The 18326-nt window shown below is 40.6% G+C and overlaps 1 protein-coding gene across 2 annotated transcripts in view; it reads right to left on the bottom strand.

The window, feature by feature from the left end:
* Positions 1–18326, bottom strand: part of LOC104919270 (plexin-A1) — a 255711-nt gene that overhangs the window by 218244 nt on the left and 19141 nt on the right. For both annotated transcript variants that reach the window (XM_019272556.2, XM_010731243.3), the window contains exon 2: positions 421–1835. In XM_019272556.2, the coding sequence (XP_019128101.1) occupies positions 421–1611 (1191 nt within the window). In that variant the 5' untranslated portion in view covers positions 1612–1835. The remainder of the gene's footprint in view (positions 1–420; positions 1836–18326) is intronic.

Raw genomic sequence — 18326 nt, 5'->3', positions numbered from 1 at the left:
TTTGTTTTCACTAAGAAACTGCCCAGTTTTCTAAGAACCTAAAATGTTTCTGCATATTCAGGTCTCACAGTACAATTATTTGAAGCCACCTCACACCAAATTTCTCACCTCCATAGACAAATTAATGGATTAAATGCTTCAGAGTTGGATGTAACCTTTTCAGACTGACTCACACCCTAAAAACCCTGACCACTAAAATGCTTTTGGCAAAGTTCAAGGTAAAGACAAACTGTCCAACCCAACCTTATTCTGGGAACTAGAAACAGTACTTGCAACTTACTGTAAAGTGATGTGAAACAGCATATTCTAACACATACACGTACAGCTACAATCCAAAGTTCCTAGAACAATCAAAAACAATTTTCATGATTACTAATGATCACAGAAACACTTTTGAGAGCTACTGCCTTAAACACTCACCGAGTTGATGCAGGCCAGCTCCTTGTTGAGCAGCCAGGGCAGGGAGAGTTTCCCCTCTCCTCTGTAGCATGACTGAATCCTCTCTTTAATCTTCTCCTTTATCCGTCTCATTGTGAACAGACACAAAGCCGACTCCTTGGGTGGCTTGGCTCTGTTCTTCTGACCCTGGGCGAATACAGTAAACAGAACCTCCTCATGCTCTTGAATACCAAGAGAACGTGCCAGACGGGTCCCCGGTCTGGCCAAATAAGCATCCTGAACTAAGCGGTACTCCACTCCGTCCTTGGTGCAGCCAATGGGGAACTCAACATAGGAGTAGAACTTAGGATCATCAACACATAGGCGGACGATTTTTGAGGTGAAGAATTGTTCGCTGCTTGCATCTGGTGAGGTGAGCTGGGTGTCCAGCTGTAAGGTAAGATAATACACAAACTGCTCACTGTTGAAGCCGTAGATGTAGTAGATGTCAAATGCCGGGAACTTGGACAGCGTATCTGAAGGAATCTTTAGCTGCGAGGAGACAAACTCATCCTGGTAGACAAAGCTGAACATGTCAGCGTTCTCTTCGTTGGACATTAACTTGCGGCTCGACAGTGTTGGGAAGTATTCAGATTTCCCATCAATAGGAGTGCCAACAAAAAGCTTCCCACCTCCACCAAAAAGATCCGGGGAGATCACGACACCTGACATAGTGCCTGCCTCAGCAACGCTGGATAGATAATGCTCTTTACGGTGATGGGGCTCGCCGAGCTTGAACAAATCATCCAGACGCAGGAACTGGCATATTCCCTGGGAAGTACTCCCACAGGCAATTAAGCGGTTGTGGGCAGCATCAAGTAGCAGAAGTTTATTGACATTAGAGGTCTGTACCAGCTCGTGGGGGCAGGACTGGACACCAGGCGGAGGGTAACAGCGAGGGTTGTCTGTAACTGGGCCAGTAACATGGCTTCGGAGCTTGGTTAGGTTGCTGGACAGCTTGTAAATCCAGTTGACGGCTCCCAGGTAGACCTCGCCTGTTTTGTTGTGGACCACCAAATGTGTGAGACCTCCTTCCGGTGGGAAGAAGGAGAGGAGGGAGGAGGAGGAGGAGGAAGAGGAGGAGGAGGAGGAGGAGGAGGAGGGCAGGGACAGGGAGAGGAGAAGGAAGAGGATGGGGAGGATGAGAAAAGGTGGGTTGAGGTGGGAGGACATGGCGGTGAGGGAAGGGGAGGTGTAGGCGAGTGGGTGTAAGTGTGTATTTTTGAGTGTATAATCCTCTGCTGGGTCAGTCAGTGCCTTATATGACTGCAGGGTACGATGATACAAAAGAAGAGTTTCCGAGCAATCGACTTCCTCTTTCTTTTTTTTTTTCCTCCTTTCTCCGCTGTTTTTTTATAACCTCATCCCCTGATCCTCAGCCTCGTCCACCACCAGCCCTGAGAAAGAGAAACAAAGCAAAATCTTAGCAAACATAAATGTCAATATATTCATGGGCTTGTGTTTTGCACTTCCAAAGAGCTGACAAAAAGAATTTATTTGTTTGTATCGAAATGACAAGACACTAAATATTCGCCTTCAGACCCAGACTCAGAGGCCTCGATGCTGAAGTCCAAAAAAACAAATGAGGGCACTATCGGCTTTGTTTTATTGACTTCTCGACTCTTGGCTTGCACCACTCCGTGGAGTGCATCTTTTAAAAGAAGACAGGGCCAAACATTGCTCCTCTGCGTATCGATCGTCTGGAGGTATTAAAGGATCCAGCCCGACAAAGAGCGCATATGTACACAAAAATACATACACACCTCAAATACACACGAAAACGCACAAAAAGAGTGTATGAAAACGTGCGTGTGCATACAACACAACATAAAAAAAGGAGACCTGCCCACACATTCAAAATCACACAGGGGGTGAGCCATTGATGTGCAGCATCGTGATAGCAGGTAAACATCCATAAATTACAAGCAGGGCTGCAGGGAGAATCCTATAGTATATTTACTACAGAGCAACAGAGCAGAGAAATACAGGGACCCTGCTTCCTAAAAAAGAAAAGGGAGAGAGAAGAAAGAACTGGTCCAACATGATAAAAGAGGAGAGACAGTAAGACGGAGAGAGAAGTGAAAGCTATTTGGCTTCATACTGTTTTAATAGAAAGACTGTGGAGATTGTGCGAAAGATTGCTATAAGTGAAAACTGTGAAGAAAAGAAAAAGGAGATAGACCATGCAGCCATTTTCGATATGCGCTTTTCCAGGTTCAGGGTTGCTATCGGCTGAGGCCTTTCCCTGAATGCAATGTTTTGAAAGTTCTAGTGCAAAAGCAACATGGCTGCTCCACATGCTCAATCATCAATACTATTGCCGCTATTATCATCATCATGTGATGACGATAATAGATCTTACTGAATCTTTCTACTTTGTTGAGAGACCTGGCAGCTTGTCATAAAGGTTTGAGAAACAGTTTTGTCCAGAATATGCAACCTCTACAGTCAAAAGTAGAAGAGTATGATCCAGCTGACATCAGGATACTCTTGTCTTCTAACCAGCTGAGATTTATTACTCTGTGAACCTGCATGTTGGAAGTGGGTGGCACAGAAAATGAAATTCTGTTAACTTTAAGCAAATGCTTGTGATGCCACGTGACCACTAATTCATTTGGCTAAAGACAGCGATCTTGGTTACCCAATGCTTGTGACAGGAGACCGCTGGGAAAGTGCTTTAATCAGTTAGTGGATTAATGATCTTAGTTATGAAAGACTTACACAGATATCTCTTTGTAATTACCCACAGTTCCATTATTAGCCATTTCTAAACTTTCTCTGAGCCTTAAAAAGAAAATAAAAAGTATATCAATCCACACGGGAATAGGGGTATCCAGTTCTATCCACTTCACAGGGTCAACCATGAGAAAAATACTTTTCATTTACTGATGTTCACCTTCCACCCACACAAACAAAATACTGGTTCAAAAGGTTACTATGATTTGGAACGGTACTCACATACCATACAACCTTTTTTTTCATTAGTTTATTGGTTAATACTAAGTACAGAACACAAGGCAAACGCCTGTTTCATAATGGAGTTTGGTCAGCAAACTATTCCCGTCTCTTATTTCTGCTGCTGTTTCTTCCCTTTCATTACATTCCTCTCTCTCTCTCTCGCTCTCTCTCTCTCCCTCCCTCTCTCTCTCTCTCTCTGTCTCAGACACTTCACTTCTTGTCAATAGTGTCTTTCATCTCCAGCCCAGCCATGATTACAGTGGCCCAGATGACGATGCTGTTGCCTGTCTCATCAGGACAATACACCTACTGTTAGTGTCTTAGACGCACACAAAATGTGAACACACAACACACACATATACTGTAGTATGTGATAAAAGGCATTTTTTACATACACATCCTACTGCCTTCATTGCTTCTCAACACACATAGTCATAGACATCATTGACATAAAACAGACATGCCCACACACACTCATGCACCACCCGTGCACTTGTCCAACAGATCAACATAAGAATGTGCACACGCATGAATAGACAAGCGAAGAGAAAATGACACGTTAAGACGTCTATTTTTACATTTTCATCTCACCTCCTCTGATGTGTTTTATAAATTCTATAAATAAGTCAAAACTAAGCAGCACACATGGACTCGGTGGTCATATAGCTTTAGTAGCCAGTGGAGCTGAGAGCTGATGATGATGATGTTAGGAGCTGTTTGAGTAAAGTGGGACAAAGAGATGAGAGAAAGGAGGAAGACGAAGTGAAAAACAAACTTTGGATTTAAAAGTGTCGCTTTAATGTCAGAATTAGATCAAAAGAAAAAAAAGCGGTTGAGTTTCCGAAAGAAGAAGTTAGAAAGCGACTGTGGGCGCATGCAAGTATGGGAAGAAAAAAGCTGAATAATGAGACAGAATGTTTTAATGGGGAACAAAGTTTCTTCCTGCTGCGGTGTACAGAATCCTAAACAGCCCAACAATTCATGTTGGGATTGTGTGGTCATTAAATTGGGCTTGTTCATACTGAATTCTTCCTCTTACATAAATCATTTATAGATGATGCATTCAATGACATTTAAGGTACCACTGTATTGGTGCTACCATTGGCTTCTATACTGATGCAAAATACTGTAACTCCATACCAATACCTAACTGTTGCAGCTATCACCAAAGCGCCTGTGTCTTTCTTTGCCTGTAGCGTTTATTGTGTATGCAGAGTTTGGTGTGCGGTCATTTGCTCCCGATTGGTTCCAGCCGGTGAGGCATGGTTACCTTCATCATCCTTTCCCGGAGAGCCGGAGGATCACGATTGGAGTGGCAACTGGCCCCTATCTCCAATCTGCGTGATTTAATTTGAACAACAGACTGGCGGCTGGGTTTTCTCTTAAGCTTGCCAACATGCTTCTCGATATTATAATTGTGATATATTGTCAACGTTAATAGTTGTATTTGCTAGTGTTCTGTTGAGGTACTCGTTCACTACCTAGGGACTGGGCCAGATATAGTTGATTTGCTGATTTCACATACACGTAGAGATATGTATGTTAAAGTCACTAGGTTTAGGGGTGCTGTTTCTTCGTTTTTTGGTGATCATAGGAAACATCGTGAGCTTTTTCTTTCCTTTTTTGTTTAGGTGGTTCAGACTCTATAGAATGTTCTTTTGGTTATATTTATTTATTTGGTTTGAACAGCATCAGCTTGTCCTTTGTTTCCCTTCTAGTTTACCTCACTTCTATTTGTTGTATTATTAATCCTAATTAATTCCAGCCATTAAATAAATTTGTTTCACTAAGTACAACTGGTTTTATGTTACTTCCTTTACCCTACACAAGCTGGGTCGTGAAAACCAAGCTTATAAAGTGAAATAAATCATGGCTTGGTCTGTCTGAGTTTCTATTTGAAACCTCCTCCTATCAGAATTATCTGATTGAAAAAAATCTTGAATTAACCGGGCCGTAACTTCTGTCAGTTTGTGTGTGTGTGTGTGTGTGTGTGTGTGTGTGTGTGTGTGTCAGGGCCAACCTGAAGCCCACCTGCCACATTAGATGAGGCATTCAGGTCTATCCTGTGCTGATTTATTGCTGTTGGCACATCGATTGCACACGCAGCCTCAGACCTTGGCCAAACACTTTTAATTTATACACATGACTTCTTTAGCATGGAGCTCACATCCATGCCTGCTGGCCTCACTCCGTGACAGTCTGTGTGTTTGTCTATACTGCATCTGTTCAATCTTATTTACTACTAAAATACACACAGGCACATGTCCAAACACGTTGGCCTATAGATAAACTGAATGTACACAAAGCATATATAAAGACAGCCTAACTGTACAAACCTCAAGCAAAGTATAAATATTTACATACATACCCTTTCCATTTTAAAAACATCTTTTTTGGATAAAGTACAGTGGAGAGAGGGAATGTGGGGGACCTCAACTGGAATTGGAACCACTTGGTACCGCCACCTGCATTTATGACCTCATTGAACCAAGAGGTTCTGTGGGCTTTGTAACACCACTCAGGTTTCACACCTTATACTAAAAGTTCAAGCTATTTTACACTTTGTGCTGAAGTTATCTGAACTTTAACCTTGTTGCACAGTCAGTGCACAACTAATCAAGAAGCTCAAACATGGAGAAATCGTGCCAGAGTCTCAGAGAGAGTCTGATTTAAAAATACATGCGTATTGGCTTTTAGTCAGCCTGGAGCTAGGTTATCAGGCGTCTGTACTGAAACCTAACATTGAGTACCACTCAGACTGCTGATCATTTAAGGGCAGCCTTATAAAATCTACACGCAATAGGTGGGATGCACTGTGTTCGCCAAAAGGTGTGGTACAGAGTCTAGTACAGAGGCAAAGTATCATGTAGTTTTACCTCTTGTCAATTATTTAGACATCAATCAATTAATTTTTTGATCATTAATAGTTGTTTGAGTCATTTTCAAGCAAAAATGGCCAAACACATTGCTGGCTGCAGGTCAAATGTGAAATTTTTTAAGCTTTGTCATGTACTGCATGACAAGAAAACTGAACACTTTTGGGTTTTGGACCATTTGTTGGTTAAACAAGACTTTTGAAGACATCACATGAAGACGCATGTGTCAGCTCTAGGAAACTACAAAACTCATAAAATCAACAAGGTCACAGTTGAAACATATTTTGAGCACAGGGACAAGGTGTAAAATCCAAGTGGTGTGTGAAGCCCCAGGTAGTGCTGCAGTTTCGCTCTCTGATTCTACCTGTAATTGTGTTTAGAGAGCCTTAGGTAAGTGAGTCAAGCAAACACTGCGAGTTCAAATCCCTGGAATACATGGTAGGTGTGTTTTGTGCTCTAGAAAGCAGCAACATCCTCTTTATTGGAAGTATCACATCACACATTTTTACAACATTCATCAAAACACGGTATTGTATGACAGTAGGACAAATCTGTCACTATTATTACAGTTATATTGCTTGATTCAGGAGGTTTGCAAAAGCAACCGCATAACACATATTGTTTTTGTTCTCTGTTGATGTTTTTTTTTTAGGTTTAACCATACGATTGTAGATATATTAAGATACACACAATGTATCACAATGTTTTTGGGTGAGTAAAAGGACACATTAATGCCATGAGGCAGCATTGCTTGCTGTAGCTAAGATTAAAACAAAGAATGAAATGTTCATGGTTATTGTTTTATCTATGAAAACAAAGTTAATCTGAAAGTCCGAATGAGGATTTTACTCCTGCAAAAGTTCTGACATCTGACAGTAGATTATTTGCTTAAATGCAGAAAAACAAACATCTCAGGCTAATGCATACAGAATTCGATCTGATAAATTCACTTTTTAACTCCAGGCTTCTTGCAACAACAGATGGTGGCAAAGTTAAAGTTACAGGGCAGGTCAGCCGAGGACAGAGGAGGAGATATGAGAACGGGGGCAGGAGGTGGACACACACTTGAACGTGAGGAGATTTCTATTAGGAATCCATTGTCTGAAAGGCGTAATATTGACAAGTGCTAATACTGCAGACTGTAGTCATCTCACACCCTCCTTGCCTGGCTTTTAACAGACAGACAGAGATGAAAACGACAAGGAGGAAGTGAGGGGAAGAGGAGCTTGATTAAACAGAAAGGATACACACACAGAGAAGACAAAAATATCCTGTTTAATAAAACTAGCATTGTAGTTATACACACATCTGCCAGTGAGGTGGAGCAGCCTACTTGGTACTAATTACAACCAAACTTTTCTATGAAGTGTCATTTACTTCATACTCAGGAGGATTATCAGCTCTAATCTGCTTTCAAGATACTGCCACATCTTTGCGAAGAAAATACGATTTGGGTACTTAACAGAAGGCTTTCATGGAGTATAACACACCCTTCAGATGTCATCAAATGAGCAATTTGACATAATGATGCCAGACAGAACTGATGCTTCTAAATGAGACCAGACTACTTGCTAAAATGGGCTGATTTTCTCTCATTGAAACAGTTTAGTGAGCGTGGACTCACCAAAGATCTGTGTTTATATCTGACACATCGTTTCATTCAGTATTTCTGCATATCCTGTGGCAGATGAAGCATTAACAGAGCCTTTGTTTGAATTCCTCTGAGTTCTTCATTTTAAGCACATACCAGGTTACTCAGCTGGCACAGACTGATGTCTTTTAATTGCGTTTTGTCATGTTTTATCTCGTATGCAAAAATAATTGGATGACACCGATGACAATATGCCATGTCATCAAAACTAATTGGACCTACTACTTGTGTGTGAATCGCATGAAGTAAATGTTTTGTGTGAGGCCGAAGGAACAAAAAGAATGTGGGTTGGACTGTGTGTGTCTGTGTGTGTGCATGTGTGCATGTGGGCTGCAGCACCATGCAGTAGGGACACAGTGGTTTCATTTACAGTTACATTCCTCGACTGACACTCAGACAGCTGCACGCTCACACACACACACACACACACACACACAGCCACACACACACACACACCGTACAAACTTATGCGCTACGGATACAGGGATACAGAGACTCACTTAAACGCACTTACTTTCGGAGCTGACAGGTGCAGCTCAGCCATCACTCTTTCAGACAGTGCAGTAAAAATCTGCACTGAACAGAGCTGAGTGGTTGAGTCTTAATCATTCCTAATCTGTCTCCACTACAATGTGCTCACTCTGTCTCCAAGCTCTCCAGAGTGGAGGGATTTAAGGATTGTTGAGATAAAGTAAAAAACCTGACAACTGCAGTAAGCTTGTTGTTTGCACCCTGCAATGGACAAATCACCTGAGCTACAATAATACGTGTAACAACGGATGACAGGAAGACCCTTTTCCTTGAAAAATCATGAAGCCTTGGTGTTTTTAGTTGTTATTTAATGGTGAGCTTTCATTTCAGTTTTTGGGGCATTTGATGTATTTCAGTACTTCAGTCACACTCCCATTAAAGAAACACTTGATATTAATTTCATACATGTAGGTGGAGAGGCCGATAATGATTGCAGTGATGTAGAGAGAGGTCTCCCAATCAAGGAAAAAAAAAGTGAGTCATGTCTCTCACTCAAAACACCTTTTATAAGAGTGTAAGTGTGAGTGCAAATCGGTACCTGTGATTGTATAATGGTTTTCTGAACGTTTTGCAGAAGACTTTGCTCTTTGGTTTGAATAACAGTTCATATGTCAGATTTTATTCTATTCTGTCTCGAAAATATTCTACATTTAGCCAGAAGACTGCTGCTATTTAAGTAGTTTAGTAGATAAGAAAAAAATGAAATGGCAACATCATTCTAAATATATATAGAGTACTCACTGATTTCTGCTCTGAAGTTATTGTCTTTTTGTGTTTTAGAATCTTTGTATAACTTCTATAACTCTCGATAATGTCATACAGCAAACCAGTGCAAATTAATGCACTACAATCTACTCCAACACAACTAAACATAATTCAAATTTTATCACAGTTGTTAAAAAGTTGATGTTTTTGTTTGGATTCTTTATTTGCAGAAATGTCAACAGCAACTTTTGTCCATAGAAATTATGAGTGAGCCACCACCTCTTTGTTGCCATGAATACTTAGATCCATCTACTAGTACCTGATGAGTGTTTTCCCACATTTTGTCTAGTATTTTGTCCTCTGAACAAAAAGGTGGAGGGTACATTCAGAGCAGCTATTCAAACTACTCTCACACAAATAGAAACGAATAAAAACAACAGCTCCAATTGGGATTTTTTTTTCATCTCGGGGGATAGCATTGCACATTACACTCCCCAGGTGGAGCTTGTCTCTGGCAGGTATAGATAAGTAGCTGGTGTTCAATGCGTGTATCAGAGGAAGCACATGTCTGCCTACTGCCACCCTGAGACAACAGTGAAGTTAGCTGTGACAAAGGCCGCAGAGTAAAAGGAACTGAACAGTACAGACTGGCTGAGATGAAAGAGGAAAAACAATTCTCTCAGCCCCCTCAGAAAACAGAAAAATGTTTATTTGGTGTTCACAAAAAAGAAAAGATTCCCCTCTTTCAACCTTCACAATTTCTTGCTAAAATAAAAAACTTTTATTCCAATAAGTCCTCAAACTCTGGCCCCTGTGGTTTAAGGAATAATTAAGCAGATTAATAAATATGCATATTAGCTACCTCACTGAGATTTTGATGAGAATATTGATACCACACACAAGTCTGTTTGGCAAATATGAAGCTGGAGCCAGGAGGATCGAACACTTTGTAAGCTCTCCATCCACCAAAAACATCTCCTCATAAGCAATAGATTAAAGTGAATTTGATTAAACAACACATGCAGTCCAGTCTGAATGTCCCTGGGTCCACAGCCTCCTTCATACCAATACACACACCTTTCCTCTCGGAAACACAGAAGCACATCTGTCAACACGCAGACATGCTCACGCACACACTAATTGTCCAACAGCATAATAACAGATGATGTGAGTGTGTGTGGAGGGGAGAGAGAAAGATTTGTATGTGCTGACAAACCTTTAAAAAGAGAAATTACTCTGCAGTTGGATCATTCCCATGATGGGTGTTGAACTCAATGCAATGGAGTGTGTGTGTGTGTGTGCGCGTGTGCTGGGGTGTGTGTATTTGTGCAGTCTCCAAAAAGGGGACCCTGCAGCTAAAGCCATTTAGAGAGGCTTTAAGTGCTTGAATAGGCCTAGAAACACAGTTCTTTATCGGGGAATTTGGCGTAGATAATCGAAGCTGGCTCCAAACCGCAAAACAGCAATTTTGCAGTTTAAGAAAATGAGAGGGAGAGAGCAATGAAGGATGGAGAGATGGAGAGAAAGGGAAAACAAAGGAAGAACCTCCACAGCTCATTCATTCCAAGTCTGGAAGAGGAAAATCACTGCATTGGAAATAGTGTGTTTATGTGTGTGTGTGTGCATACATACAAAGAAAAAAAAAGACACAGTAAAGAAACACTGACACAAGGACAAAAGAGTGGGGGGTTTGGGTGGTGGGGTTCCCTGATCGGCCTGTGTGGAGACAGATGGGAAACTAAGTGCATACTGTAGTTTCATATCTGCAGGCGAGAAGAATATCACTATCTATCTTGGTTGAGAGACTTTATACCCAGACTGCAATAGAAACCTGTTTTATTGTCACGGCGGCGCTGTAATACTGGCTATAAACGGGAGCAAATGTTCTGTCACCATTAGGAGGGTGGAGACATCAACACGCTGATTGGGCAACGGCTGTTCTGCATGAGACTGAGTAGAGATTGGTTAGTGATAAAGTTATTTTTTAATCAGAATCAAATAAATCGGTAAAGGTGACCAGAGACTTTTTGGGCTGGTTTTAAATAGAGCCTGGCAGATGTATCAGTAGGTCGAGATTGGCCTCTATCGATATATGGATATTGCCATACATGTCCAGTGTGTGCTAATATGAAAACTTTTATTTTAAGACAAAACTTAATGCAGAAAAGATGTACGGGGTCATTTAAATTAATTCATGATTTCATATTTAATTCATTATTATAAGTTTACTATTTCAGTGCACTGAGGACATTTTGGACAATAAAGATTATTGGTTAACTGTAAAATATTGTTTTCATTACATGTCTTTGTCACAAGTGTTCAATATAAAAAAATCAGTTCATTTATATATCTAAAAAATATTGGCCAATATATCAATATTGTCATTTTTACTCCGTAGTATTGGTATTAGCCAAAAATCCAGTACCAGTCAGGCTAGGTTTAAATGTATATGAAATGGAAATGGAAAAATCATGATAAAGAAAATGGAAATGTTAAATTGATGAATAAACCTTCAAGCACACACAGATACCCTCATATATTACACGTGTAAGTCACAGAGTTTCCCCATTGATGTTACTTTGTAACACGTTACCCACAAGTACTCTAATTACTTTTTCCGTGTAATGTGTAACGTGACGCATTAGTTTCGTACGTTAAACAATCAGTAACTTCGTTATTTAAAAAAAAAAGTAATCTGTTGCTTTAAGAATTTATCTGGATAAGGAAAGAGAAATTCCGACTGCAGCCTGCTTTTTGTCAGACAGTACTATGCTACTGTACCTGCGGATGTGTGATGATGCGCCTGTGCCCTGCTGACCTATGCTACCTGTGTGTGTGTGAGTGTTTTCGAACGCCGGCAAGATGGCAGAGACGACAGCTTTTGAACCATGGAAGTACAAACATTATTTTCAATTCGCCAGGGAAAAGGACAAGAACAACATAATGGTAAAATGCACACTCTGCATTGGTGAAAAGCTTCTGTCAACTTAATTGCACTTAAATGAGCTTTCATAACTGCATTTGGGTAAAAAAAATAATAAATTCAGGAGTAATCTTGTTTGGCTACCTGGGCTGGGTAGGTATATATAAGTACCAAACAAGATTAGGTAACTCCTAAATTTTGATCATATGTTCTGACTGATCAAAAAATAATAATTTACTAGCGTGTTACTTTTATTCATAGGTGACGTTGTAACATAACAGATCACTTTTAATTGATGGTAACGTCCAATGTCATTTGGATTCATCTTCTAGGCATCATGGATATCTGTGCAGGATTTCATGGCAAGACATTGAATAATTGTTGAGGTATTTCAGTCTGGACCAAAGTGGTGGATCCACCAACCAAGGCTGAGATATCCTGACTTTTAGTTAATAATGTGGGTCAAACTCCAAAAACCTTGGATGTTCTCTGCTCAGAATTTACCCACGTTCTTACCCAGCTTGTAACACAATCTTTCTGTTGAAAGTGTAAAGTCCCCAAGCCAAACCCCAGATAACTGTGGATAATTTTTCAGGAGGAAAAGCAAAGTTTGTTGGGCAACATGTTTTTAATGGATCGTTTCCTGGAGGCTTTCATTTCGTCCTGGAAGTGCCGAATGATTGAAGGGAACCGGAGTGTAACATGATGCAACCCAGATATAAAAAAAAAAACATCCAACACAGCACAACCAAATGATGCCTTCATATTTATTGTCATGGATTATACCCCTCTATGGAAACATTATTATTGTCTAAGTCAACTTTTTTGCTTTTTGGTTTCAACTTGGCACACACCATGCTTAGTCAGATCCTCACAGATTCCACTCTTTCTCAGCAGCCAAAACCAAAATCCCACTGCTTAACAGTTAAACTTACTCATGTACCTGGCTCTGTTTGCAGAGTGTGCCTGCTGTTTTCTTTTTTTTAGCTGCTGTGATTTTATCATTTACAATACAGCCTCTCTGACCTCAGCTGCACATTGTCTGTGACCACAGAGATGAACTTTTAAGCTGTCCTCTCTGTACAAGCTTGTCTACTGGAGAGTCAAACTCACACTGAGTTGTTTCTGTCTGCACTGCTGTTCTCTTTGAGAGCCGTACAATTCAGCCTTATTGACAGCTTTCCAGGTTTACACTTGAAGTCTGCCCTGCAGTTTATAGAGGTGAATTCTCCTTCGCGCTTTAATTCCGCTCTGTAAGCTCTGTAATGTTGTGCCTACATTCAGTCTCGCTGAATTCCCAGCATGCGTCATCGTTAACTGCTGAGCACACACTGCTTTATCTTTAATCTTTATAGTTTCATCTTTGTGCTTTACATTTTGATGGTGTTTTGCTAAATATCATTTTGATATGGAAGTATATAAAAAAAAAGGGATAAATTGTTCATAACACATTATAATTTAATTGTAAGTGTTTCCTAATTCATTTGTTAACAATGGTTACTCCTGTGCACACCCATAAGAAGATCACAAGGTGGTGCTTGGACATTTAGATTGTACAAGCACTCCCAGTGTGTCATTGTTGTGAGGGCATTTGGCACCTTTATGGCCGCCATTATGTATATGTGTATATAAATGGGTGTACATGGATGTCATGTGTAGTGTAAAAGCTCCTTGAGTGGTCAGAAGACTAAAGAAGTGCTAGAACAAGTAGAAAAAGTACAGTTCATTTACCATTAGGGTTATCGATTGGAACCAGGACTAACATTTTGATTCTCCCGGAATTCCTAGTTTCGATACCCAGTCCATCGACTGGAAGAAGAAGCCACTGAACACCAACAAAGAAGAATCCACAGGAACCGTAATTGATCAAATTCAAACGATGCCCAACACTATTTACCATGTGGCATAGGTGGAGGCTGCTGTGTAAACAGATAATAAATGATAGCAATACACAGATTAAATAATACTTCAAAGGAAAAGTTATCATTGACATTTGGCATCCGTCCATAAACCCTTAAACCTGTCCAAAGCCCAAACCAAACACACCCACAATGTTGCGTCTGACTACATTAACTCTCATGGTGAGTCTTCCGGCTGAGATGTTCACTTGGGAACGTTCCCTTCACTGAGGCGTGCACAGTCTTTCTGCTGTTTCACAGCCTCTGTCACAGATGTGACTACCAAGTGCTGACTCAGCTCAGCGTTTGAACTCCGAGGAGCACAGTGGCACGGGGAGGTCCAGTCCACTCGTTATGTATTTTGTATTCACAGTGAACGGGGAAAAGAAGCTGAACCCCGGGCAGAGTTACAGAATGACAGGTGAGTACAACAACTACTTACTGTACAGTGCATTTCCGAGCAATGCAGCGTTGTGTGTGTGTGCCACACTGTGCAAGAACTAAAAATATACTAGTAATCATTCTATTCTGCTGATTTGCACTATGCAGCATTGTAGGAATGGCGAGCTATGACATATTTTCTTTATCAAATTTAAAATCTACAACAATGAGCCTGCACTTTTAGCAAATAGTACTTAACTCACCACACTTTAGTTAATAACATAATAAACTTTCTATATTAGAGAATCATGATGAATATGACAGTAGCACAAGTATTTAACTGGCCAACTTGCGTTGACTTTGCCGTGATATTGTAATGGTCAATTGAACCAAAGCAGCTGGTCCATTCTGCCGTCACTGCTGCTGAACACAGTCAGTGTGACTCAATCATTTAAAGAGGTGATACGAGGTTAAAATAACTCCTACTGCACATAATATCGACGGAAGCCTATTGGCTGTGAAGTATAACAAGAGTGAAAAATTAACAGCAGTCAGGAGCCAAATGCTGGTAAATTTTCGGTAATTGCCTACTCCATCAGCCACTCTGGCAGGCCACCAACCACCATTGGAATGTTTTAAAACCAAGCTGCTTGGTAAAATTATCAAAACTATGGGTAGATTTTGGAGATGTTGCTGCTGCTGCTGCTTGTTTCTTGCAGACTAAAGATGTTTTCATACCTTGGAAAAGTCCTGGTGGTGCCTTTCCTATAATATCAAGACAGCTGTCCATCAAAGCAGCGCAAGAAATGATGATAACATCATCATTATAACAATACTTCAAAGAGCCTTTGTCATCCTGTATTAAAACAGCACAGATAAACACTGAGGAGACACACTTGTACTCCCACACGTGAAGGTGGGCAGGAAATAGTATGATCCGAAATGGTATGGTGTGTCAACTACCAAAATGTTATTTTATTTCATTTCAAATGAAGAACCACAAGCAGCACCTCTCGATCACACAATAGTGCTCTCATATCCACAATCTGTCAAACACAGGGAGGATATTTACAGGCAGGTTTATGTATTCATGTACTCTCACTGTTGTTTACATCACCATTTATGTTTCTAATCCTTTCTTCCAAGCTTTTATGTGTTAAACTGCTCGATTTCTTTGGCACTAGCCGCAGTCCTACTACACAGCAATGTGTTTCTCATCTGATAAGATGATGCTGTATATGTCTAAAATAAAATACATATATACCAACAACATGGCACCTATAAAGAAACCTATGTGCACACAACATAGGCGATAACGTAGCTGCTCTTTCTGCTGCCTACATTGCAGATGCCAAGCTCACAGAGGAGGAACTTCACACTTGATTAAACACTGCCACTTGAATGAGCCACTCACACACCTACACACACACCCACGCACACACTTAAAGACATATGCATACCTTAGGGCAAGAGGAGACATCCAAACACATGCTTAAACACAGCCAAAACTGTCTTCATGTGCATCTGACAGTGTGTGTGTGTTTGTGTGTGTGTGTGTGTGTGTGTGTGTGTGTGTGTGTGTGTGTGTGTGTGTGTGTGTCATCTATCCATATGTCATCTCTCCTCTGATGTGACCTTTACACACAGATATTTTCTTCCCGCACTGCCAGCAACACTGCTAACACAATTACACTGGGCTAATGAACAGAGGACCCTGATAAAGTGGTACACACACACTCACACACACACACACACATACACACGTTTCCTCCATGCATATCAATCTCTCTGTAAAGGCTACATTTGCATCTTTAATATAAATGAAAGTGCTTATTAAAGTGCACACAGCAGTTCAGATCAGATGGAGGAAGAGCTCGTCTAAATCTGGAGCGTTTAACCCGTCGCGCTCCTCTTCGCTTCTAATAAGTCCAACCTTCTCTTCTTCTCTTCTGTCTGTCCGCAGGGGTCAGACAAGCAAATCAGCTTTCTGTTGTGGTGCTTTTGTCAAAAATGAACTTGAGGTCACATCAGTTTTTTGTTTGTCTGCAACCCAAAGATATCCAATTTGCATTCAGATGTAACAGAGAAAAGCAGCAAATCCTCCAAATCCAGAGACTGCTGGTGTTTTTCAGCTAAACAACTGAAACTAAACTATCAAATTATTAGCAATTAATCACTACAACACTTTCCTGCCTGTCAGCTGAGTATCCAGTAATATACAGTAAATGCTGTTTAGAGGCTTTTTAAGTGTTAAATGTTCATATAAAAATTCTAAATATCTCTATATTATCAACCCTACAGTCTATCCACATGTGAATAGCCTTTACAGCCGTTAGTTTAAAGCAATAATGCTGCAAGGAAACCAAACCTCATGCCCTCATTTTCCTTCATAAGTCTGAGAAGCTCTTAATCTGAAATGATCCCAGTGTGACACTTTGATTAGATTTCACACCAGTATGAATACATTTGTTTCATTAGTACTAGCACTAATATTTACAAAATGCTCTCAGAGGGATTTTCCGTGGTAATAAAGGAGAAAAACTTTACAGGTTTGTTGTGAGCCTTTTTTTTTGCAGGAAGAAGAACTTGATGGTTCATGGGAGACAAAATATGATACAAAACTTATTCTAAAGATCTATAAACAGCCATGGATACAGACTTGTTGCACAAACATTGAGTTGCCACATGCATGTTCTTCCATGTTTCCTGATTCGGTCCGATGCAATTTGACTAAATTGAGATTGGCTGATTGGTGTTGAGGTGCTCACAGATTGCTCTTAGAATAACAACTGACTTCTTCCACCCCGCCCAGCACAGCTCATGAAGTGTCCACAACTGAAAGAGAAACATATTTCTCTACTTTTGTATGATCACTGTCCACAGAGAGCATTTGTAACCTACCTTCACTTCCTATCACAATATATTCTCAAGCAGTGGTTGTCAAAGTAGTCCCTATAGGTGTCCCTGAGGGGAGGATGCAGGTGCTCTGCATCAGAATGGGCTTTAACTCGATTACACTATTATTTCATTCTTTAGTTGGAAAACGTATGTCTTTTATGTTCAAGTGAGGCTCTGAGCACCACCATCTCCATCTCAATTTACATTTTGGACAGATTTATAATTCACTTCAGTCCCGTTTGACACTAAATCAACAACAGAACTCTTTTCCTTATGGGATCTCTGGGACCAAAAACTTCATCAAATGGGGGTCTGGAGCCTAATTTGTCCTTACTCAGGGGGCCGTGACATAAAAACACTGAAGGAACTCTGCTCTAATTCCATCGCTAATCAAATCTGGATCTACATTTTTGACACAAGGCTACGGTTGCAGAGGAAGAGGGTTGAAATCAAGCTTTGCATTGGTCTGATAGCGATTGGGCGGGATCCTGAGTTTGCAGAGTCTGGTTCTGATTATCACGTCTAAGGCCTGACAGCATTCCAGCACTGCTGCAGGGCCACGGCCTCACGGGGGTCGGTGGGAGGGGGGGTCTTAACCACTGCGCATGTGTTCTTTCTAATGCTTTATTTGATGGACAAAATAAAGTGAAGCTGGTCAAACTTTCAAATAGATGATCAAACTTTAAGACCCCGATGCTGGCAAACAACAACTCTGCTGGAGTCTTTGAGTATCTATCGCTGGGCTCCAGGGCTGCTGCAGCTGAATCTGAGCTCTGACCTCCATGTGGGCAAGTGAAAAGATCCCTACAAAGTGTAATTTAGTATCACAATGGTGTTTTTACAGTCTAATGATACCCAGGACAGCCAAACAAATGGCTGATATCTAGTTTATGAGCAGTTCATGATTTGTACGTGAAAATACAAAAAGTTCATGCTGGTACACACCCTATGATGATGATTATAATGTTGATTTAATGAGCTGGTCTCACTTGTTTCTTGTGTTATCATCCTGATATCAGTGGATGATCCACCTTGTTGTAAGTATTTCAAGATAAAAAGTTCAAAAG

The sequence above is a fragment of the Larimichthys crocea genome, chromosome XV (assembly GCF_000972845.2).
Source record: "Larimichthys crocea isolate SSNF chromosome XV, L_crocea_2.0, whole genome shotgun sequence".
NCBI classification, from domain to species: Eukaryota; Metazoa; Chordata; class Actinopteri; family Sciaenidae; genus Larimichthys; species Larimichthys crocea.
Note: the sequence above shows the minus strand (reverse complement) of the source record. Positions and strands in the feature narration are given on the sequence as shown.